At 40.8% G+C, this 25,336-nt stretch overlaps 1 protein-coding gene across 1 annotated transcript; it reads right to left on the reverse strand.

The window, feature by feature from the left end:
• Positions 1-5,560: 5,560 nt before the first annotated feature.
• On the reverse strand, positions 5,561-25,336 carry C5H5orf63 (chromosome 5 C5orf63 homolog). The gene is made up of 4 exons (XM_059174462.1): positions 25,240-25,336; positions 10,792-10,912; positions 7,353-7,409; positions 5,561-6,195 (listed from the first exon to the last, which is right to left on the reverse strand). The coding sequence occupies exons 2-4, from the start codon at positions 10,903-10,905 to the stop codon at positions 6,019-6,021; spliced, it is 348 nt and encodes a 115-aa protein (XP_059030445.1). The 5' UTR covers positions 10,906-10,912; positions 25,240-25,336; the 3' UTR covers positions 5,561-6,018.

Genomic DNA, 25,336 nt, shown 5'->3' on the forward strand with positions numbered 1-25,336 from the left:
AAATTGCATGACCTTTCCCCACTCCTTATTCCATCAACTCTTATTCTTGTTTTCCTTTACTGGCTTTTCCTCTGTCCATGTGGTCAAGTTTGGTATTTCTGAGGGCTTAGTCCTAGTCTACTTCTTTCTGCCAGTGCCAGGTGAGGGCAGTTTCAGCCATATTCTGGGGACCTCTCCAATCAGCATCTCCAGCCCAGACCTCTGATTTGAACTTGAAAATTTAATCTTTACATGGATATCCCACAAGCATGGCAAGTTCACCATGTCCCATCTTCCCCATCCACCAAGACAACCAAAAACTAACCTCCCCTTCCTTTTATATTCTCTCTGTTAGGGAAGAGTAAGTACCAGGATTTACCCAGTAGGCACAGCAAGAAGACTGGCAGTCATCCCAGACTCCATGCTTTCTTCTACTCATTCTCCCCCCACCTCTACTGCTCTCCAGTCAGTCATGAAGTTTTGTCAACCTGTCTCCCAAACATGTCCTGCTATCTCTTTCTGTCTAATGTCCATTGCCCTGGTTCACATCCTCATCACTTGCATGTGATATAAATCAACTTACTAAACCATTGCTCTTGATTTCTTTTGAATATGATGGAGCGACATGCTCTTAAACTTTCTATATGTATACCTGAGCTACTGACCATTGCCAGCCATGTCTTTAGTCTCTGCTGAGTGGGCAGTGGCTGATTTGCATACCATCTGGTCTTGGCTCCCAGAGCTGACTGGGTCTGGGATGGGCGCCTGACCCAAGGCTGGCCTCTGCTATTGTTCTGATCAGTTACCACGACTTGGGGGGCTGGCTATACAATAGAAGCTGAGTAAAATCCCTCTTTTGGGATTTCAGAACAGCAAGGCTGGGAGATTCAGATCACTGTATTGCTGAACAGAAGGATCAGCAGAAATGATGGGCATGAGCAATTGCAGTTATGAGAAAGTAGATATTGTAAGTAAGTAGGGGAACTGCTGAGTCAGGATAGAAGAGGGAAAGAAAGAGGCCGAGGCACTGCATAAAGGGTTCCGGCTCTTTTTCTGTGGCTTCCCGAGGCCTGCCCCGGGATTCCCATTGTCACGTTTCCATGAGCTGCTGCATTATTATAAACAACAAAAAAAACCCAGCCCTAGTCTGAGTGAGCCCTTGCTTCCTGCAATAAATTGGCCAAAGTGATATGTTTTCCAGTAAGCCCTTTTAATGTTATATGAGACATCTGGAAGAAAGCAGCACTGTAACCAAGAGCAGCAATGTGCAGTCCCAAACTCAGTGTTTATTCCACTTCATTTTAAAGCATTAGCTTAGGGAAAGAAGAGAAGTTTATGTTACTATTTCTTTTGGGAGTGGGAGAATATTATGATGAGCTTCTGGTGTCAAAATTAGTCTTTATGTAAAAATGAATTGATGCCTGCAAACATAATTTCAGAAAGGAAAAGTGTGAAAATGGCTATAATAAATGACTGAATATTGTCTGATACTTATCAATAGTGGGAAAATGAAAGCACATGTTTCCAGATATCTGCCTTTCTATTTTCAGCTGTTGAAACAGAGGGATTGCAAAGTCTCCAGGATTCTTAGTCACATGACTATATTCCTTTCTCAAATGTGAATTAATAAGTAGATTGATTGAAGATTTATAGGTAAAAAACAACATTTGGCACATATGTGAATGGTACACATTCAGTACTCTGAATATGAAGTACAATCAGCATATTTATGTCTCCTGCTCTCCTTGTAAGATATGTTCAATGGGGAATTTTTTATTCTGTTCAGGATAAAAATGAAAAACAAGAGTAAGTGTCAGGATTCTTTTGAGTATTCTCAGGCCACAGAAAGGCCCATGGTCACTTCACACTGGGTTTCGTGTGTCTGTTCCTATGTCAGAATTAAAACTTGGAACTTGGCTTTAAAGTTGTCTTACCTGGAGTGCAGTGTGAAGCCATGTGCTGGTGGGATGCTATGAAAGGGGAAGGCCTTTCTCTCTTTGTTCCTGGAAGTTCTGGTTCTTCTAGGAATAGGATGGGAGAAGGCAAAAAAAAGTGGTCAGGGGCAGGAGTGTTGTCAGTGAGTCCTAAAGTTGTAAGATGACCTCCAGCTCTCTGGGCCTGGTAACCACTTAAAGCAGATGTTTGACGAGGCTTTCTTGGTTTCTTGGGAGTTGTCTCGTCTGCACTTCCCTTGGTTTAGGCAGATGTGCTCTCCATTTGAGCAGCTGCTTACTTCCTCAGCCCCTAGGAGCCCAGGATTCTACCTCTGCTTCTGTCCTGAGGCTCCTCCAGCCAGTCCTCTCATGTTGGCCCACATCTGATCTAGGAAGAAATATCCATGCATGTTCTTCTGGACCACTGTAGAGAAATAGCAGCTGTCCTTCACTCTGCAGCAGGAGTGGCTCGCTAGCTCAACTCTCATGTGACTTGCCAGCAAGGAGTTAGACCACTGGGTTCTTCCTCCCTTGGGACACATATCAGGCTTTCTGATGAGCCTCATTTATGTCCATTTCTCTTGACATTAGGTGATCCCAGTCTTTTACTTTGGTGACGAGTGAGAACACATGTTTATTTTTAAAAAATCCTTCAAGTATCCTATCTCCTCAGTCTCCAAGTCTTTTTTATTTTATTTTATTTTATTTATTTATTTGACAGACAGAGATCACAAGTAGGCAGAGAGGCAGGCAGAGAGAGAGGAGGAAGCAGGCTCCCCGCTGAGCAGAGAGCCCGATATGGGGCTCAACCCCAGGACTCTGAGATCATGACCTGAGCCAAAGGCAGAGGCTTAACCCACTGAGCCACCCAGGTGCCCCAGTCTCCAAGTCTTTATGCGACCTAGTAACTCCTTTAACTGGGTCCAGCCAACACTTTAATTCCCTATAAGGATCAATGGGTTTTTATTGACTTGCTTGAAATTCTAATGTCAGAAGTTTGTTGTTTGGATGAAGTCTCTGCCATTCCTGTATACCTATAACCATGTGCTTATACTCAGGCAGGAAGTGCTCCAAAAGAACAAACTTCCAGGATCTCAGGCCAGGCCATGGGTTGTCTCTCAGCTCAGCATACTCTGAAACTCTTGGCACTTTTCCAACTCACAGCCCAGGAGAAGGGTCAGCAACCCTAGGACATGGGGTACATAGCTCTCAGGGTGCCTGGATTCAGGAGGAACACAGGGTGCCCAGCCACACAAGTGGGCCATCTTCTCTATGGCCCCCTCTCCCTAGTTGTCTTGAAGACATAAATGTCCTGCAGGGCTAGTGGAGAGTGCTGCTGGGCTTAGCATGCTTGAGGACTATAAGGACCAAGGAAGGCAGGGTAGAGAGGGTAGACAAATTTGAAGAAACAGGAGCCAGAGGGCTTGCTCTGGATGAGGGCAGGAAGTAAAGGAGGGAATGGTTACAAGGATGGGGGGGAGGGTTGTCACATTACCTGAGGTCCTTCACAGTGTGAATCCCAATCTACTTGGTTGTGTCTCCTTCACTCGCTTCCCCTTCAGTCCAGCCACATAGAACCGTCTGCTGTTTTCTAAGTATGCCAAGCCCTGCATACTCTTATTTTCCACATGCTGTTCCTTTACGATGGAACCTCCTCTTCCGCCTCAGTCCTACTCTATTGCTTCTATTAAATCATCAAAACCTAGTTTAAGTTTAATTTTCTGTGAAGACTTCTTGCTACTTTCCTCATCTGGCCGCTGTGCCATTTCATACATGTCTCAGTTCCAGCCATCACTGCGTGACATTGTAGTGCTTTATTAACTTGCCTCTCCTTGCTCCCCAAAAGATAGTGATGGTTTCTTAGACTCACATGGACTCATTCATTCTTTTAAAATTATTATTATTTTTTATTAACACAGAATGTATTTGTTTCAGGGATATAGGTCTGTGATTCATCAGTCTTACACAATCCACAGCACTCCCCATAGCACATACCCTCCCCAAAGTCCATCACCCAGCTGCCCTATCCCTCCCACTGGACTCATTCATTCTTGTATTCCCACCACCTGCCACTGTTTCAATGTCGTAGGGACTTCTATGAGACCACTATTGCTGTGTAACAGTCTACCACAAATTTAGCAGCTTGAAATAACACAAATTTATTATTACAGTTCCTCCAGATCAGAAATCTAGGCATGGTGTGGCTGGATGCTCAGATCAGTGTTTCAGTGAGCTGAAATCAAGGTGTTATTCCAGGCTCTGGTTCCATACCGGGCTTAGGATCCTCTTCTAGGCTCAATGACTTTACAGAATTTGTTTCTCGAAGGTATAGGACTGATGTCCCCATTTTCCTGCCACCTACTGCCCAATGACTACTACTCTCAGCTTATAGCAGCCACTCAGTTTCTTGCCATGTGGCCCCAGTAGGAAGTTTACCACACTGATGTTTGCTTCCTTCTAGGCTGGCTGGAACACATCTCTGATTTCTTCTGTACCCAGCCAGAGAGAACTTTCTGCTTTTAGAGAGCTCACCTGACTAGATCAGGCTCCACTAGTATAATCTGGCTTTTGCCATTTGATGTATCCTAACCATAGCAGTGATATTTCATCATATTCAGTGAGTTCCACCCATACTCAAAGGAGTTAGACAAGGGTGAGGGTTCATTAGGGTTGGCTTAGAATATTGCCTGCCGCAGGGCTGAATGAATAATGTCAAATAAGATGTGTTCCAGAAACTTATAAATTATAAACACTGCTATTCAGTTTTAAGATTTTTTTTCCTCTTGTCACTTTGGAATGCTTTTTAAATTGGTCCCAAATTTGTGTTTAATCCAGCATAGTTGAAGATGTTGCATGTGAGATAATACAGTAATATCCCTACCATGAGCACAGGTAGTACTGGAAATTCAGGGTAGGGGGCAAGACGTGATCTGACAACTGACTGACTGGCTGTATTATCTTAGGCAAAGTCCCTGAAACTCTCTGAATGTCATATTTCTCATCCTGTATAACATGAGCGGGTAGGGACTACACAATGTATAAAGTTGGCCAGCTCTAATATTCTATATTTTCTAAGACTAAAACATACTGCTCAAATTAAAATCTAGCCAAGTGACTCACAATATCCAAATTCATTACAATAGTTCACAAAAGAATTTCATTATAGATGAAATTACAGTGATGTGATTTTAAGAGGAAAAGGCCATTTTGTGTTTAAATGAATCCACCGCTATATTGTTTGAACTTAACTAAATATAAATAGAGGTACACAACTACAGTTTTAACATTTTACATAAAATAGTGAAAAATACTGTCTTTAGATGACATATCTGTCCAATTATGTTCAGAAGTGAATTTTCTCCAAGATATTAAAACCTGATACTATCTTACAATTTGAATTAACTCAATTGATGACAAGCGAATAACTATCAAAGGCAGCCCTCAAATATTATGAATCAATTCACTGACTACATGGGAAGCATGTTGAGATTCTTATACACATTTTGGAGGTTTAAGTCTTTCTTTTGTTTTTCTCAAATGAAGCCATTTTGACTAAGATAATTATTCTCTTCTACCCTCCCCAAAAAATGAATTCTAATTTTAAACAGGTATTATTAAATCCCACTGAAATAGGCTTCATGCAGATGTATTTGTTAAAACACCCCTTTATTGACTGTGCACAGTTATTAACAATTCACATTTCACTTTATCTACTGAGTGGAAGAGCATTTATTCTTTCATTAAAAAGTTAAGCCCTTAGGGCAGCAGCAGGGATGCAGAGCCTTCTCCTATAAACTGCACTGTCCAGTGAATGTAAAATGCTTCCATATTAATACAAAAGGGAAAAATAAATAAAACAAGTGCATTTCCCCCATCCTCCATTATCCGCTTGCTGCTGATATGCTCCTGTCATTTTAATAAAATGCCAGCATGTAAACAGTTTCTACACTGTTCCCATACTTCCATCAGTCAGAAGAGTAATGTAACCTTTTATTTATTGGGCACCACCTAGTTCAGAACTTCTGTAGGGCTGGGCAAGGCCACTGTCAAAGTCTTTAGGAAGATGCCATCTGGACAGAGTGGGTGGCGGATCATGAAGGCATCCTCAGCATCCAGCACCTTGCTGCTCAAGTTTTTGGAGCTGCTTTTCAAGTTTTGAGATGTCTACTCGATGCATCATCAGAAACTGGCCATTCAAGTGGAAGACAGGGATGTCAAATTTATACCTTTCATACCAAGCAGAGTTTTCTGGAAGTGTGATGTCCACCTCCTGTAAAATAACCTGAAATGGAGACAGACTAAAGCTCTGTATTTTAGAGAGCACAGAATGATACAACAGGCACAGTGCCAATCTGATGTCCAGATGAGCTCTCATGCTGAAGGGTTTTGCTGTTGTCTGCCTGTCTGAGGTCCCAAGTGAACTCATGTCCCTGATTTCCACAACTTGACTGATTTCGTTATATTCCTTAACTCTCAGTTTTGCTGTTTTTCTATTATACCTATTACATTCACTGTCGGGTCACTACTCCATTCCCAGTGAAATAAAGTATGTCCCAACTGGGAAGCTGAGGAATCAGGACACATGCACTTTGCACGTAGGGATAGGAAGGGCATCATGGTTCGCTACAGGAGAACACTTCCATGGAAATGACAAGAGGAAGATAAAATGAATGGGGACACAAGTTTAAAGAAAGCATGATATTGCACCTGCTAGTTAGCTTTGGTTCATATTAAGAGTCAGAGTAAGAAAACCAGTACTGCTCAGAGAAAAACACTTAGGGGTAATGAGTTATGTGGAAATTAGCACTGAAATCTCTCTCTGAAGAACAGAAAGAAAACTTAAATGAAAAATCATTTAATCTTTTCCCAAAGAAAGGATCCAGGCAGATAATCTACACCACATACGCTATCTATTCCATATACATAAAGGCACACCACTGTATTTATGCAGGTTTCCCCTGCTTTTCGAAAGCACTCATCAGGCCACTTGGCTGTTACAAAAGACCTACATTAGTACCTGTTTTGCTAATGGAAAAAATCTGAGGACTTTTGCTTTTATGAAAAAAGATGAAAAATGAAAATAGTGTTCAGTGTTGGTTTTGCCGTTCTGGAAGCAGTGCTTACACTGAGCAGTGAGAGTGGCACCACCAAGCTCCTTCCCTTGGGGCCTCCTTGCAGCATCGCAACACTAAGCCCCTAGAGCTTTGAACTGTGTGAGCATCTGTGCTTTATCTCAGTTTATTCTGTGTATGCATCAGCAAGAAATGTCCTAAAGTACCAGAAAAGCCTGAGAGAGGTTATTTCTTGGGTCTGGGAATGATAAAAAATTTTTTTTCATAAATGAATGTTAATTGCTTCTTTGCTTCACTCCACTTGGGCATGTGAAGGTTGGATAGGAATGCTCTACTTTCGGAGAGTGGAGGGGGAAACCGGTATTACCCTGTTTTTGTAGGGCTCCAGTATTTCCTTGGCTTCATCACAAAGAGGGCATGGATCCTACAGGAAGGAAAAAATAAAGCCATTAAATTCAAAGAATGGCATGTAGCCTGACAAAAACCACAAGAAGTAGATTATACTTACTTTAAAGGATATGCTTTTTTTTTTTTTTAACCAGGTTAATTATACTGGTTTTTTTCCAAAGCAAAACATTGCCATAGAATCTTATAAATAGCTAGTGTTTCATATAAGTGGGCTGTCAGCATTTTTTAGTTGTTCTGCTTTGATTTTTCACCATAAATAAATCTATTTATACATATATGTATACACATATATAATAAATTTAGATGCTTACCTTTGTTACACACATACATGTAGAAACCGATCACATATACATCCACATACATCTAAATGTATTACATACATGTATATGTAGATACATACACATATACTACATTTAGATGCTTACATTTTTTGTCACTAGCTTTATCTGATGGATATCAGGGAAGATTATTTTTCATTGATTTATAGTCGTAGGGCTTTGTCCTTCCTGTGACAGGAACACTTTTCTGGCCTGGCTGACATCACCAGAATCGCTTAAAGTCTATTTTGAAATGGAGGCATTGAGCTTTGCCTGCCTGTTTTTCCTCATCAGTCCACAGGAATAAACTCATTGAGATGAAGTTAAATAGTGATTGCCCCACCAAAAAAAGGGAGAAATCTCTATTTACTTCAGGTGATGATAGTACCAACTCTTTAATAGTCTGCCTGTTTTCTCATTGCAAGTGTCAGCAGTAGCCTTCCCAGGTTAATTCTCTGCCCGAGGAACAAGCAAGTTTTAGTGCTGGTTGTTTGTATTCTTGAACCATCCAGTGGAGAAGTGTTTTGAGAATGCTGTGGATCTTTGGCAGATTTTAAAATCTCAGCTCTAGACTCTAGGAACAGCTACTAGCTATAGGTTCTCTTGCATGAGGTCAAAATAGACTCACCATTACCGATGCTTATATAAAACCTGCTTTTTAACATGACAGGAAGAGGTAAGCTGTTATGTAAAAGAAAGGCCCCCTCCTCCAGTTTAACTCCCAGCTTGTTTTGAAATAAGGACCCAGATCATCAAAAGGCAGTTTTTCTTCATTAGGGTCTTTCTGGCCCTAACTTCCTGGTGCAGAGAATTAGGCTCATCATTTATTATGAGCACCATCAAGAAACAGATTATGGATAGTCTGTGATGTTTTAAGAGAATCACATTGAAATTTTCTAAGAAAGTTTCAAAAAGTCAACAGAAGATTTTAAAAAGCAAAAGTTGTTAGAAAAAGAACAAGCTAAAGAAGTACCAAATATACCAACATTTTGCTTTTATGTTAAAAAAAAAAAACAAACAAACTTCAGTTGAACCTAGATCACATTTTCTGTTTTGTTTTTGTAAACATGGACATTGGGGCACATTATTTTGTATATATGTGTTTTTATTAGGAAAGGTTCATCAACATTTAAAGAGGCCTATGAACTGAAAAAGGATTAAGACTCAGTGGTCTGGACCATTAAAACTTTCTTCTCTAGGATTTTCCACAGCACCAGCAGAGCAGGTACTTACTGTATCCCTAGAATGGAAAGGACGTTCATTAGGTTAGCCATCCCACTCCCCTTTCTGGTAGGAAGAATGTTGTGATTTTGCTGAGTGATTTTGCTGACTGTGGCTGACTGAATCCCTGAACAAAAAGGGTAGAACACTTGACTTAGGCTGAGACAGTCAGTGTATCATATCCCTCTTGACCACAAATGGCTCAGAGATTGGCCAATCTTATATACCTAGTGACACATACCAAGAATTCAATACAAATTTTAAGCTAAATGAAAGATTAGTGTGGCTTCCCCCTCCCCAGATGTCTATGGCTAACTTGGCCATTATTCAAACTGAAAAATAATGCATAATAGTTAGGCTGAGTGAGCACCACTAGCCTTAAGGGATTATTTTATTTTTGTGGCTAATTCTCATATGCATTTCTCATATGTAGACACAGATAATCAATTATTTTTATTCCATAATTTCCAATAATACAATATATACTATGGATATGAAAAGCAGTTTAGATTAACTATTTGCAATAAGAAATTCAATTTTTAAAAACTATTTTAAACTTTGTTATTAGACAGCCATCAGATATTTTAAGATTGCTAAAGATTGTCTGAAATCTGAAAAACATATTAAACAAGACAAGTTTTTTTGCTTGAATTGGGAATATTATTCCCTGAGGTTAAATGTTACCCCGTCCTTTCTTTTTTTGATTATATATCACACAAAGTAATGTTAACTAGTAAAAGGAAATCAGTGATATTTATATTACAAGTTTCAGGGGAAAAAAGCTCCTAAAATTTTTCAACTTTAAGTTGATGAAGCTTTCCTAATAAAAAATGTTCAATTTTAAGTTATGGCTTAAAACTCGTGTTAGGGATACGAAAACAAGGACAGTTGTACTTGTCAATCCTTGTTATTTGTGGCTTTCATATTTGCAAATTTGCCAGTCACAAAAATCTATTTGTAATCCCAAAACCAATATCTGTGGCACTTTTGTGGTTATCTGCAGACATTCGAGGATATGCACAGAACAGTGAAAAATCTGAGAGTGCACATTGCCAGCGGAGGTCGAATGAGACAATGATCTGACTTACTGTTTCAGGTCTCACACTTGTCAACAGGTGTCCTTTTCCTGATCCACTGGGTGTCATGCTTTTTGCATTTTTGTGTTTTTTATTGATTTGGCTATTTAGAATGGTCCCCATGTAGAGGGCTGTAGTGTTGTGCAGTGTTTCCAAGCGTAAGAAGGCTGTGATGCGCCTCATGGTGAAAATACTGTTAGATAAACTTTGTTCAGGCATGAGATATGGTGCTGTTGGCCCTGAATTTGGTGTAATGAATCAACAATACATAGTAAATAAAGTATCTTTAAACAGAAACATATGCCAGACAAGGCTAGTATTGATCAGCTGACAATATGTGGCCAGCAGCTCACTGGAGTCTAACCATAACCTCCCCTGGGAGCACTGGTTTAGTTCACTAAATTAGTTCACTAATTCAGTGTTTGTGGTGACTTTATGGAACACAGCCATCACAAGAATTAATTATGTTTCTAAGTGATGTATTTATAAACATCATCTCTCTTTTGATCGTTCTTCCTTCCAATGCAGGGATTGGGAGACTATTAAATATATTAGTTTTCCAACTGAAAAGTGTGAGACAATGAGGCATGTGGGTAGAAACCAGGGTTAGTACCATTGTAACTGCTACTATGAAGTTGGGGGACAGGTCTGAGGACAGCGTATTCCATTGCTTTTCTTTCAGCATTTCCCCATCCCTCTTCTTAAATGTACAACTTTCTTCAGACAACAATTGAACACTTTTTTTTTGTTTTTGAAGTAGTAATTTTACTTTTTAACTCTGTACCTTTGTAAATAAGGTCAGCACAGGAAGAACAGTCTTCGAGGCAGAGAGATTTCTCATGAGGAGTTGAAGGGAGTATTTGGCAAGATGCATGTTATTTCCTTGAAACCAGAGCATCTTAATTCTGCCAAAAGAAAAATAGACCAATAAACTTATGTGCCCTAGATTTTGCTGTTTATAATATGAACAGTAAGCTGCAAGCCTATGATGGAATTTGATGACTTGAGAATTGCTTCTTGGACTCCAGGAGTGTCAGAGAGGCCCAGATGTTTGGCAAGTCTCCATGATGCCTCAACATTCACTGTATTCCAAACAAAACAGAACTTAGAATGGGAAAATATCCATATTTATGGATGAGCTGTGTGCCTACTCACTTGGGTTCTGCAGGCAAACTGCATGGGTTTGTTAATTTGAATACAAAATTAAATTTCACCTGCAGATTGTGCCAGCATCCTGATGATTCCCTATAATGGGGAGGTTTCCTGAGATGGTTCTTATCTGCAGAGATAGCTTATCTTGTTGGCAAGCATTCAACAACACAGAGCCACCTTCATGGTAAAGGAACAGTAAGTAAGGAGCACAAATCCCCAAATGACGGTTAAGGTTGTCACTTAGGAGATCCATGCCTCACTCTGCTGCAAAAGATGGGGAAATACAGATTGTACTAAGAGGACCTATAGGGGAGAGTTGGGTTGAGTTGACTTGTCAGGAGCAAAAATCTACTCAACTCCTTAAGTATTTTAAAAGGAGATTGCCATCATTTTTAAAAACATATACAAGTGTACTAGTGTTACTACTGGAGATACTCCAACACGAACAGCTTGGTAATAGCAGCATGTCAAACACTAGGCTTTGAAGCTCCCTCATCTTGCTTCTTTGCTCGACATAAGACAGCCTACTTATTCCTATTCTATTGAGCCTCCAGCTTTGTCCTTAAAACTACAGATATGATAATTTCACTTTTAAAACACATATGCACTGTTGACTTTATCATTTATCAATATTCTCAAAATGAATTCATTCCTGGGATCTTCATTTCTTAACTTTGCTTTCCAACTTCATCTCACTTTCCCCTCCCTTTTCTTGGCAAGCGGCAGCCACAAAGATTCCCTTTCTGTTCCTTGAATACCTAAAGATCATTTCTTTATCAGGATCTCTGTACTTGCTGTCCTTATGCATGAAAAGCTCTTCAGTAGCTTCCCCTCATTTGGCCTGGGTCATGCCTTAGTGACGACCTTACCAAGGTTGGCCAGCCCACCATGCTCCATTCTTATGCCTTGCTACGGTTTTATCTTTTACTGCCTCAAATGGCTTTACCTCTGTCCCCCTCTATTATAGTGTGACTTCCATAGGAGCAGGTACTTGTTTGCCCCAGTATCCCTGAGCATCTATAATTAAGTTGGCACACAGTAGGTATTCAGATATTTGTTTGAATATTTGAAGTATTGGAGTGAACCGTTCTCCACCTTTTTAGTCTCCCCTCTAACCCTAACCAGACACTCAGTGTGCACAGCAGTCACCAACTGAGCATAGCTCATGTTATAACTAAATATTAGTATTCTTCAGGGTGTCCATAAGACTGTGGGCCAGGGCCCTACAGTTGGTCCCAACCCCTTCACCACCAGCTCTGATCTCTGCTCTCCGCAGAGCATGACTATATTAATAATGTGCTAATCTCTAGTGCTGACTAGGCTTCTTAGTGTAAGATTAGCTTTAAACTCATTTCAAACAGAATGATACGATTTTAGAGAAAAATACCAGCCCTATCAAACTAGTGTAAAGACCACAGGACAAAAAGATTGGATTCTGATCTGTGAAAACAATAATCTTTCCTTCACTCTTAAACTCATAGCCTTCCACTTCTCCCTGGATCTCCCTGCTAACTGAATGATCTCGATAACACATAAAAGGGAATGTGATGAGCACTTTGCAATGATCTGCTACCCACCATTATTCCAAGATGGAAAATAGATCCATCTACTTCCAAACACGCTGTGCTACTCTCAATTAAGTTTTAAACCCTGGTATACACATTTTTTATAAATTAAGCAGAATCAGCAACTCCAATAGGTAAATGTGGTCAGAGACGACAGCTTCTAAGCATGGCTTTGTCTACACAGGATATGAATGAGGAGGGAAGGTAGACTACTAGCTGTTTTTACACTGGGTAAAAATTTTTGCATCCTTGGTTTTGGGAAAGCCCTATAATCACAGTGGCACATCTTCCTAGGGAATAGAATTAAAGGAGCTGTGCTATAGGGGAGAAAGAAAACAAAAAATTAGTTTTGTTAAAGACAGAAAGATAGTTCTTGGAAATGAGAAGGATTGAGCCCTTTGTGGCAGTGACCTGAGACAACCACCAGGATAGTGAACCACAGGTGCATGCTTTTGGTGGAGGGATTTAAGATTTATTGATGTCTGGCTGGTAAGGAAAGGAGAACTTACTGCTTTTTCCTAGCCGAGTTGAGACTGAGGTGTTAAGGCTTTAAAAAAAAAAAATTCACATTCACAAAGGAAATCTGCTTCAGTATTTCCAACATGACAAAACACAGCATGTGGTCTTGGTTGCACCCAAGACAAATAAAACCTGTCATAGTAAACAGAGTTGCTATTCATTCCAGATTTGCTGGAATATTTGTTAACCCAACCCAGAGAGCAGAGTCTTCAGTGATGCTGCAACGATTCTATTTAAAATTAGTTCTCTTTCCACTGTTAGACCTACTTCCACCTTTTCCCATATATTTAATCACTTAAACATGGCACATCTGTTTATGGAGAAATGCATTAGCATTATGCAGTTTTACTACCTGCATATTTTCCGAATGTCCTAAGGCACATGCATTTTACCACATTGTTAAATTAACTTCTTTCTTTGTAAGCACTGTATTAGAATATTATATTAGAGTATGATATTTAAAAAGCTCCCTATACCTCTCCTGGGCAGAAATAAGATCTGAAGTCTAAAATTCTGAACACAGGAGTCCGGTCAGTTCTAGAAATAAACGAAAAATGATACACCCCATTTGCCACTGCATCATACTCTTCTTAGAATATTTTACTAACTCTGTAAACCCTAACACTATTGCTGTCAATGTCACACTCAGTGAATCATGCTTTCTTGAAGTAAAATCTTAATACAGGCTACTCTGTCAATGTGACATTTTCATTAGTTCTATTATTTTTGAGCAGTATCTCAGCATTATTAAAAAATACTCTGAAAGGCAGTTTCTGCCTGGTAGCTCATGACTTGGGAGAGGACAACACCTTTTTGATTATGTCATTGAATTTAGTCATGAAACTTGTGTCCTTACTACACACAGACACAATTTCATCCTTTGTATTTTGTTACATGCCTCTGTGATATGAGCAAAAAGAGCTGTGTTCATAATATCAAAGAAGCACAAATGGGTCACCTTTGTCATGGACAAAAAAAAAAAAAAAATGTAAAAGGCATAAGACTGGATTTAGAATGTGCCTAAAACAAATTCCACAGCCTAACAATAAAGATGGTGACTCCTGCTGTTTCAAGTCCAGGCTGCTCAGAGGCGTGGATCAGCCACACAGAGAAAGGGAATGCTGGCTTTTCAACAAACTGAGGCTGACTCCAGTGGGCTTTATGGCAGAATCAAATACAACATGGGGGAGGACTGATTGGACCCATTCAGCCCTCCTTGAAGCCAAGATAAGGAAGATAACTTAACTTTATAGCATTTCCCCTGTGAGGCACTCAAGGGCATACCATTAAAGCAACTGATTACAGTACAGAGAGAAGCCAGGGTCGTTTGAGTCTTTATTAAGGATTATTCATTTCTTGCATGAGGAGCTGCCCAGACTAGGGCTGCATATCACTTATGTAGGGCCCCTGGATTCTTCAAACACTGCATGTGTCTGATTAGAAGAGAAACAACATTGTTCTCGCTTGAGTAGAGAAACTGACCTTCACTGACCAGAATTTTTATTCATACAAAGCATCCTTTGGCACGCCGAATCTCCAGGCTCACATGATCCCTCATCAGTAAGCTGCAGTGTTAGTTCATGAGCATAATGAAAAAGTCTATATAAGCCCAGGTACTGCCTTGGTTATTAACAGGTAATGTTGGAGCTTCACAAGAGTATAATGTAAATTTAATATTGAGCTGACATTAACCAAACACTATTATAGTAGCTCCTGCTGAACGTGTGTTCCATGAGGAGAGGCTCAGGGCTTCCGTTTAGTCATCTGTGCCATATGAGATGTTAAGCCCTCATTTCACATTCATTACCATCTAAGTTAATGTTTCTATTTTTACCCAAGTGACTAGAAACACTTGTGTGTACGCACGCATGCACACACACACATATACCACACACCTCTACTGGGAACAAAAGCCCATCATTCTAGATTACTGAAAATTTATGTAATGAGATGAGGCTGCTCTTAGCAGACTTGTCTGGGTCACTGGGCTCAACCTAATGCAGGGAAACAGGGACACATGTTGCCACCCCAGTGCCCCTCTGTCTCCCCTTTGTCCAAACCTCCTCTTCTCCCAAACAAGTGGGAGCCTAGCCTGGGATTTGGGTGACAAGGAGAGGCAGCATTAAGGGACATCCCCAAAGCTGAAAATGAAGCAGATACTATGACGTGTCAACTCCAAGGAGCTAAGCAGGGCAAGAATGAGGCTACAGAATAGAAAGAAACAGGGAGTGGGACGCTCACTCACTGGCATAGGTGGGATCACAGGTGCTTTTCTAGCTCTGTAGCCTCTGCAGCCAGAGGACCAGGCCAGGGGGACTGCCTGAGAGGTGGAGCCAGCTGAGACAAGATGTCGCAACAAAGATCCAAGCCAACCACCCACCTATAGGCCCACTTGTACATGGTGTCGTGCTCAGCTTCATTCTTTCCTTCTTTATTTAAATTGAGGTATAATTAACATAACATTTTAATTAGTTTCAGGTGTACAAACATGATTCGGTATTTATATATATTGTCAGACAATCACCACAGCTTCATTCTGACCATAGAGTTCGACTGCTGATTTGATCTCACATAACACATGAAACCATGAGTAGCCCTACATCATGCCCCAGACCTGGGGAGCAGGAAACAGCTTCTCACACCACACAGCCATCTCACTCCCTGTAGCTTCTATTTCCAGATTTCAGTGCCAACAGGTTTGTTCACCGTACAGGGGCCAGAGAAGGCAGTAGAAAATCAATCCCAGAAAGGAATGACTGGTCATATGAGTGCTTAGGAACAAAACCCTATTTTCTTTCCCTTCAAATTATTACCATGACAGTGAGATTTCCAAGTGTCTGGATGTCTCTATTCCACTGTTTATACTCAATGGTGCTACGTTAATTTGCATTCAACACACTGTTCTGTTAAGTTCTTTAACTGTTCGAAGGGTGGGCATTGCTAAGACACTAAGATTACCATTTCACTGAAGGTTTTCTTTTTCTTTTTCTTTAAAGATTTTATTTATTTATTTGATAGAGAGACCTCACAAGTAGGCAGAGAGGCAGGCGGGGGCGGGGGGGAAGCAGGCTCCCCACCGAGCAGAGAGCCCGACGCGGGGCTCGATCCCAGCACCCCGAGATCATGACCTGAGCCGAAGGCAGAGGCTTTAACCCACTGAGTCACCCAGGCGCCCTTCACTGAAGTTTTTCAACTCTACCACTTAATATGTTTGTTCTGTCCCTGTACCTCACCTCCTTCAAATTCTCTGTAAAATTAAACCTTTTTTTTTTTTTTTCTTCATCCTGTTTGGTGTTTAGGCCATTTCTTGCCCTCCAAATAAAAGTCACATGGAGAAGTCACGTCCACATACTAGATGCAAGCAACAGGAATAATAGAAGAAATACTTCAGTGGATTCAGGAGAAGGTAGTTCAGTTCTAAACTGGAACAATATAAATACAGGAGCGATTGCAACCATGACATCTAATGTGCACCTTTAAATGCTATAAGAGAAAGGAGGATACTGTGAGCTGAGGTCAGAGGTGGTTTCACAAGAGTAAGATCCCAAATCATCTAGGATTTGGGTATGTCCAAAAAAGGGGAAACAATTCTAAAGATGGTGTGAGACACAAAGGTGTTGAAGGAGTACCATGGTCTGTCTGATGGGAGGCACTGTAGCGTTTTGAACGGGAGAGTGTTGTGATAAAAGCAGTGTTTTGGAAGACTGATCTAGCAGCAGCATGCAGGATGGACGTCAGAGGAAAGAATGGAGGTGGGAAAGAGAGAGATCGTTTAGGACAGCCTGGATGTGGGAGGAGAGTCACCCATTTATTCCATAATTATCTGATGTTTTCCATGTGTTAGAGGCTCTTATAGGTGCCAGGTGCAGTGGTGACCGGGAAAGCAAGGTACCTGTCCTCCTGGGGTCTGTATTCCAGTGATATTAAATCGAACAGTATCAGAGAGTGACAAGTAGAGGAGAGGGAGTAGACAAGGTGGCGTGATGGTAACTGAGGCAGGTCCTTGAAATAAGTACTCTGGGCTGGTGTCAGGTTTGCTGGGACTAAAGGCTAAGAAGATGCAAAAATCTGAAGTAGGAACATTTTGGAGAGAGGAATAGTAAGTGCAAAGGCTTTAAGGTGAGGACAACCTGAACTTACTGGAAGAAACGAACAGGACCATATGGCTGGAGCAGAGTAAATAGTGGCAGGAGACAGGGCTCAACAATCATCTGTGGGGTCACATCACCTAAGTACTCACAGGCCATGTTGAGATTTTAATTACAATTAGATTTAGAAGAAGGAGGTGACATGAATCTCATATACATTCTATTTTGTTTATTTATTTATTTATTTTTAAAGGGAATGCAAGCAGGGGAAGTGGGAGAGGGAGAAGCAGTCTTCCTGAGGAGCAGGGAGCCTAGGTTTGAACCTAAGACCCTGGGATTATGACCTGAACTGAAGGAGCCACCCAGGCACCACTTATATACATCCTAAAAGATTACTTGAGGTGCTGTGTAAAGGTGGATTGCACGGTTGGGGGGCAGGGACCCTGTTAGAAGGCCACTGCAGTGGTCAAGGTAAGAAAGGATAGTGCTGTGGACAATGACAGAAACGGGGCCAACAGATCTTGGCCATGAACTGGATGTGAGAAATTGAAGATGCAGTAAGGACAATTCTAGTTTGGGCCTTGAGCCTCTGGTGGGTGGCAGCGCCATTTACTAAAATGAGAACAACTGAGGCAGAAATAGATTGAAGAGTATACAGGACTGAGAGCTCCGTTAGGGACAAGTTGGAGCTCATGGAGAGAGTGGCATATACAGGTTTAGTATTCAGGAGAGGAGCTAGGGCCGAAGACAAAAATTTGAGACTCCGTCAGTTTAGGGACTGTATTTACAGCTTCGAAACCAGATGAGATAATCTAAATAATACAGAGAAGGAAGACGGCACAGGACAGATCTCTGAGGCAATCCAACATTTAGAAGTTGTGTTGAGCAAGCGGAAGGAAAGGCTGGTGAGGTACAATGCAAACTAGAAAGGAGTGTCATCACAGAAACCAAGGGAAAAAATTGCTTCTAGAATGGGAACGGGGTGGTGGAAGAATCTACCACAAATCAGATGGGATGAGTCTCAGAGTGCTTCAAAATAATGAAATCTTCTAACCAAAGCCTACCCTTAAAGTGAACTGCCTGTCTGGTTTTTGCCTAAAATAACACCTTAACTAAAAGTGGTTATTTCTAGTGAGGATGGAGGCAGTGCGTTGGAGAAGAGTGAAGGCAAAAGTTGATTGGGTATCTTCAAAAGAGATAATGAATGTGAAAATCTCCGTATCAGTTACAAAGCAGAATAGAGAAATCAGCTTTAACATTATTACTAAAATAATGCTAAAAGTAAGGTATTGTTATTAATAATGATAATAATAAGGAGCGCCTGAGTGGCTTAGTCATTTGAATGTTCAATTCTTAATTTCAGCTCAGGTCATGATCTCAGGCTCATGGGATCAAGCACTGCATTAGGCTCCCTGCTCAGGGGGAATCTGCTTGAGATTCTCTCTTTCTCAAATAAATAAATAAATATTTTAAAAAAGCAGTTATGATGATGGTTCTCTTGACTGAAATGTGCTTTTACTGGCCTCAAAAGTAAGATTTAAATCTCTACTATAGCAATCTCAGAAATAGGGAATTGCAAAACTGAAAAATATTTCAAACAGAAGTCGCTGAAAATTTCAGACTATGGGTATTACTTAAGTAGGAATTTCTGAGTATATCACTGATTAAGAACCAACATATTTATCTTCTCAGGATGTCACTAAGTCCATCTAAGTTGCTAATATCTTGGCATCCAGTACTGGCTTAGCTTCCTTAGGCTTCAGAAAATTACAGAACAGGACACTGAAATTTAGTTTTCAAGGAGTCAAGGTTTCCCTTTGATAGGTTTGGGACAAACCCTTCCAGTTGCCCTTCGCAATACTTGCCTTTATATGTTCAAAGATTAAAAAATTCATCCATTTTACCAGTTGAGGACATCAACCCATGTACATCAAACAAGCCACCTAGGTAATGGTAAAGTTGGATTTTATTGATTGTCTTTCAAGACAAAACTTATTTCAAAATAATTTTGAATAACTTCTGTAGAGTGGTCAAAATAAATGTTATGTAAATGTAAATAAACACAGCTCCTGCTAAATCATCAGTCAGGCGAATTAAGTACCAATGGTAATTCCTCATTTAGGAGTTTGAGAGTCACTCCTCATACAGTTTCAGTAGAAATTCAGCATGTTTGAATTCCTGTGTGCATTTTTGGGTGAGGATTTTATAAATATAAACCCCAAAGACAGGCAACTGCCCCTTGTTAGTTCTGAAATGCTGGGCAGTTCCTCATCTGCTTCAGCTTCATCAGCTGCACAACAGAGTTGCTAGTCCTTGCCCTGTTCTCTCAATCGATAGAGATGGGGAGAAACTGTGCCCAGAGGCTTTGATGTCAAATGTCCTGCTGATCGGAGAAGGGGCTTCACACACTGAAGAAATGCCATGGCCATAGCCCAGGGCTTTGGAAGTCCCCAGAGAATCTGAAGTAGTTTGCAGCTATGGGAACCTAAAATGCTAGACCATCTAAAGAGGACCAAAATTCACACAGAGATCCAGGCAGAGGTGTACAGGCGCTTGCTCGCTGCACACTTGCTTCTCAAGCTCCTCAGTCATAATCAGGAAGCCCTATCATCCAAAAAGACCCAGTAGGGGAGGTGACGTTAGCCTTGCCAGGGCACTCATCTTGCAGCTGAGCATCTGAGATGGAAAAGCGCCTCCAAAGGGGAATGATGTATTTTTCTCTTACTGTTTGACACATTTAAAAAATATTTTTTTAACAACAAACCCTCATCATCTCTGCATTCTTCTCCATATCCAGAAGCACCCCTATGTTTGCCTCGTAAGATGACAAATGTGAAATGGAAGGGGAGAAGAATCTTTAGTGTAAACAAGAGTTTGTTTTAGAATCTTTGGACCTTAGCAGTCACACTTTCCACATCATTGCTTTAGTAATGGGCTTGGTGCACATGAAAATGTCAGGGGAGGGTCTCCAGAAAAACATTCAGCTGAGAAAACGATAATGAAGATGCTAATCATAAAAAGTAGTGTACTCCTACTACACACTCCCTCTAGAACCCCAGGCGTCCAGAGACGATTCTGGACTACTTCCTGTTAACACAGTAGGGCTAGCACACATTGCACCCCTCCTCTCATCCCAAAGACACTGACTCAGCATTTGGCCTTGAGCCAAAGAGGCATATTCTGAATTCAGAGTTGCAGCAATGTTCAGTACAATTACAACATAATGGCTGCAAAGCTGTTCCTGAAAGCCAAGAAAACCTGAATAATGTGGTTGGGTTATATCATACATGAGGGCTTAATAGAGTTAAAAACCAATTTGAAAATTCCTTCATTCCATAAAGATGGCATTAAGATGAGGGCAAAATCATTCTAGTTCAAGGGATGGGAACAAAGTGCATAAGGACTTATGCTGACTCCTTTCCACATTATCCTTCTTAACTAAAATGACCATCCCCTTTGAAGATATCTCTGGTATTTAATGCTGACCCAGAAAGAAGGCAATTTCATTAAAACGTCTTAGTTTTATTGTAACCAGCTAGTAATGCCAGTTTCCTTGCTATTTACAAAGCACACAATCCCATTTCCAAAAACAACTATTTGCAATTCAAAATCTGCCCACCCAGGCAAGGTCATCCATTCATCACTAATACCCCTACCATTTCCAATTCACCTTGCCAAAGAGATGAATTTATCTTCATGACCACACAAGACCTGAAAGATTTTTCATTCATTTTTAGCCATTTTGTAGCAAATGACTTTGGAAACTTTGAATTACTAAATCTGAGCATTTTCTTCGACTTGTGATACCAACAATACCTAGGCCTGCTCAATCTGAATGTTGGGAACCATATTCTCTTGAGGTCGTGCACCCACAACTCTCAGTGATGTCAGATTCTACAATCCTCGGATCCCATTCTGTTACTTAACACGTATGGGGATGTCTTAATATTTTGGAAGTGGGAAGTGACTTCAAAGATCTCCTTGCATTATGGATAAACTAATGTCTTCCTGAAACCTTTCATACTGCATTTTTTGGTTCATCTTTCTGTATTTTTTCCTTGAACAATGGCTTATTTTTATACATAATGAGACCAAAACAGAATTTTCAGAACTACAAGGAATCTCCAAGTTCAACCTCCTTCCTTTAAATTAAAAACAAAAACAAAAACAACCCTCAGAAAGCTTTATACATAAATCCTCAGCATACCAAACAACTGGTAGCACATTGTGTTTAAAGATTAATTTAAGGATGGAGAGTGAGGAAAGCCTCTGCTTCAGATAGCAGAATTCTTTTATTTTAAGAATGAGGTTCTGGTCTCTAAATCTAAGAAGATACAGATTAATTTCATTTTTGAACATGGAGTAACAGAGCTGAACTTAGATCTCTTTTTTCCCACTCTCATGTCCTAGGCTGACTCAGCTGACTGAATTTCCATTAAATAACACTATCCTTTCTCTTGGCTGACTGGAAGAACTATATGTTTTAAAAAGTAAAGAGTTAAAAAAATCAAATAATTCAATCTCATGTCCTTCCTCCTGACTAAACTAGAAGCCATTTCCCCGTGATTAGTATGAAAAAGTACAGAAACAACGAAAGGAAGTTCATTTGTTTCCAGGAGTAATGTTCTGGTTTCTGCTGCAGTCCCACTGGCAACAGAAGGAAGCAGTGTGTTCCACAAGCCTGCCCCATTATAACACAAAAAGCTGTCAGTTTTGAACTCCTTGGGAATTTGAGCAAAGCAGAAAAGATGAGAGTGGCTTTCTTACAATATTATTTGGGCAACCTAGCCTTAAAATAGTGACCATACATAGATTGTCTCTCCTTAAGGAAGGATCAAATGAAGGTATTAGTGACCTAGGTAAACTCGTAATTTGGTATACCTTCACAAAGACAGTCTTCATGTATTTGCTCAACAAGTCTTTGGGTGAGGAGTTGAGCATGGAAGGCCTGAATGGAGGGGGAGACAGGGCTCCCGAAGCCATTCAACAGAACTCAGGCCCTATAGCTGATCAGGACATAGCTCCTTGGAAGACAGTTTGGTGACTATCTGCAGATTCTCAAATATGCATTTCCCTACTCCAAGCTGTTGATCAAGGTGTTAGTAACTGCAGTACTTATAACTGTATCTAGTAAGCTCTTGAAAGGTTAATGTTTTTAATCTTGAAAGGTTAATGTTTTATATAATCCTTTTCTCTACCTGTTGTATTCCCAATCATATTATAGATCCAATCGCCTTTCAGGGACACTGTGTTTTCATTTCTGTGGCATATACTGAGTGTTTGCAATGCGTCAGGGACTGTGCCAGGAATAGAAATATAAGAGTGATTAAGATCCTTTCCCTGCCCTTTAGGACCTTACACCTTGCACAGAAGAAAAATTTACAAATACAGTACTGCAGTGGTGAAGCCTATAGCAGTTAAATGGTTATTACCAGATACTAAGGGTGAAATGCTCTGAAATCCTGGGAGATGGATATTTTCTTAAAGTAGAAGGTATCTTGAATTTTGCCTCTATCTCTAGAAACCTTATCTTTGGTAAAGATTAGAATAAAAAGAATGATGTTTCCATGCCTCCAGGTTCCTGTAACTGGAACTGGAATATTAGGGATGTGGGATAATGATCTATGAGATACTCAGCCCAAACATTTCATTTTGCATATTCTTTCTCAAATGATTTTGTCCCTGAACTTGCTATGTGATATTACTAGGGGAAGGATGAAGGAAGCCTGCCTAGTCCCTGCTACCTGTGTGGATCCCTGGATCCAGATGGTTTCTCCCCTTCAAAATAATTGCAAACAAGATTAAAACTGCATGCAGGAACAATCCCAGCAGGCTTCTGGTTTCCTATGATGTATACTCCTTTAATAAAGCAGTGGCAAAATTAGATTTAAAATAAGGAACATAAAAAACCTTCATACTTGTACCATATTACCTCAGGGTCCTGCTATATGTGAAACACCAAACCCTGGCATTAGAGTAACTGAACGCATTAGCCAGCTAGAATATGCACACATTATGAAATACAAAAACTTAAAAAAATAACTTATTTTGAAGGCATATCTCCACATTGCCTCCAGGTACTTAAGAGTACAAGAGAGCCAGACATCTGGGATAAAATAGAAATACAGTCCAATAAATTCCCGAGTTGGAAAATCCTCATTTCTATTACCTTACCTGCCATCAATCCATCTAAATAAAACCACACAGCCACATTTTCTTCTAGTGAAGGAGACAAAAAAAATATTGATTCTTCCTCAGCAGGCCGCCACTACTGACCACAGAAAGTATGAAGAAAGAAAATCTGGGGAGACTGCCTGTCTAAAGCACCAGCCCCACCAATCTTAATTTTCCCAACAGGAACTTTCTGGTTCCACACAATTCTTTGGCAGAACGGGACTCAGGTTATCAGGCTATGATGTTTCACACAGAACCATGACTTAGTTGGGCCTTACCCTGATGTTACAGTGATCACTTAGTATTTCCAGAGAGACTTTTTTTTCCAAGTGTTTCAAATCTCACTGTATGTAGCTCCAAATATTGAAAAATATTGGTTAGAGAGTTTCATATGCATTTTCATAAGCTATTCTTCATATAATTAGTAAATGAAGGGACTACGGCCTATAACAGCTACCTCAACTTGTACAGTGGCATGCACACTGAGACACTGGTGCAGTGGCTGCTTCACCAAAGCAATGTGTAGATACAGGAGCCCTGCTTATATTGGGAAATGTGCTAGAAAGTGTTGGAGGTATAATAGGTTCTAGACACTATTCCTATCCTGGAGGAGTTTATAGCTTGGGATCAAGCTGGGCCATACTGTGTGTTGTGTGTGTATATATATATATATATATGTATATATACACACATATACATATACACACACATATATATTTAAAGTGCCCTACAATATGAAGTACTACATGAAATAATATTAAGAAACAAGAACAACTATTATCCTGGCAAAAACCTTGTTAAAGACTGTATTAGAGGGGCTCCTGGGTGGCTCAGTGGTTTAAGCCGCTGCCTTCGGCTCAGGTCATGATCTCAGGGTGCTGGGATCGAGTCCCACATCGGGCTCTCTGCTCAGCGGGGAGCCTGCTTCCCTCTCTCTCTCTCTGCCTGCCTCTCCATCTACTTGTGATTTCTCTCTGTCAAATAAATAAATAAATAAAATCTTTAAAAAAAAAAAAGACCGTATTAGAAACAGGTACTTGCCTTTTCCCATTAGTAATTTCGCTGGGAATTCTTTACCTCTGGACTTACTAAAAAAAAATTCTATGAGCTGGTTTTTATCAGGAGTGGCCGACAAGGCTAAGTATTTGTTGAGAATTGTCTCTGATTTATTCTCACGTTGTTCACCACCCAGGGGGATGCTTTTGCCAGTAAAGCAGAGAGGAGATTCCCAAACCGCGGGACTCAACAACGTTTCCTACAGCACCTTTCAACCTTTTCATCCCCAGTTAAAGGTCAACATGGCTGCTCAAAAAGATTTATTTAAAAAGGCATCTCAGCGGCCTGCCAATTGAGATTATATTGCCACTTCACAGAATTCAATTAAACCGCGGATGGGGCTTCTGTGAAACACTGGAATTAGCGTGAAACTGAGATGCTTCCTGCTTCCTCTTAAAAAGCTGCCTTGTCCCGCTCATTATTTTGTTCCCTTCCCAGAGCGCCATCAGTTGTGCGGCGCGCGCACACAGACACACGCACGCACACAAATGCCTATAATCTCCCCCCGGAGGTTCATGGATTTATGGCTCTCGGTTTAATTAAATTCCCTCTAACGACAATCGAAATTGGCAGCTTGCACTCCAGCGAAAGGTTCGCGTGCCCCGCTTCCCGCCCCAGCGCCGGCTCCGGGCTGGGACCAGAGCTCCCACTCCCCGCCGCCAGGCCGCCCGCACCCACCTGAGCCGGCAGCCGGCTACGTCGCCGCTTCCGCTCCGACCCCGGCACTTCCGCCCGGACCGGCCCAGATCCCGCCCCGTAGCTCTCACTTCCGGCC

Source organism: Mustela lutreola, chromosome 5, assembly GCF_030435805.1.
Source record: "Mustela lutreola isolate mMusLut2 chromosome 5, mMusLut2.pri, whole genome shotgun sequence".
Taxonomy (NCBI): Eukaryota; Metazoa; Chordata; class Mammalia; order Carnivora; family Mustelidae; genus Mustela; species Mustela lutreola.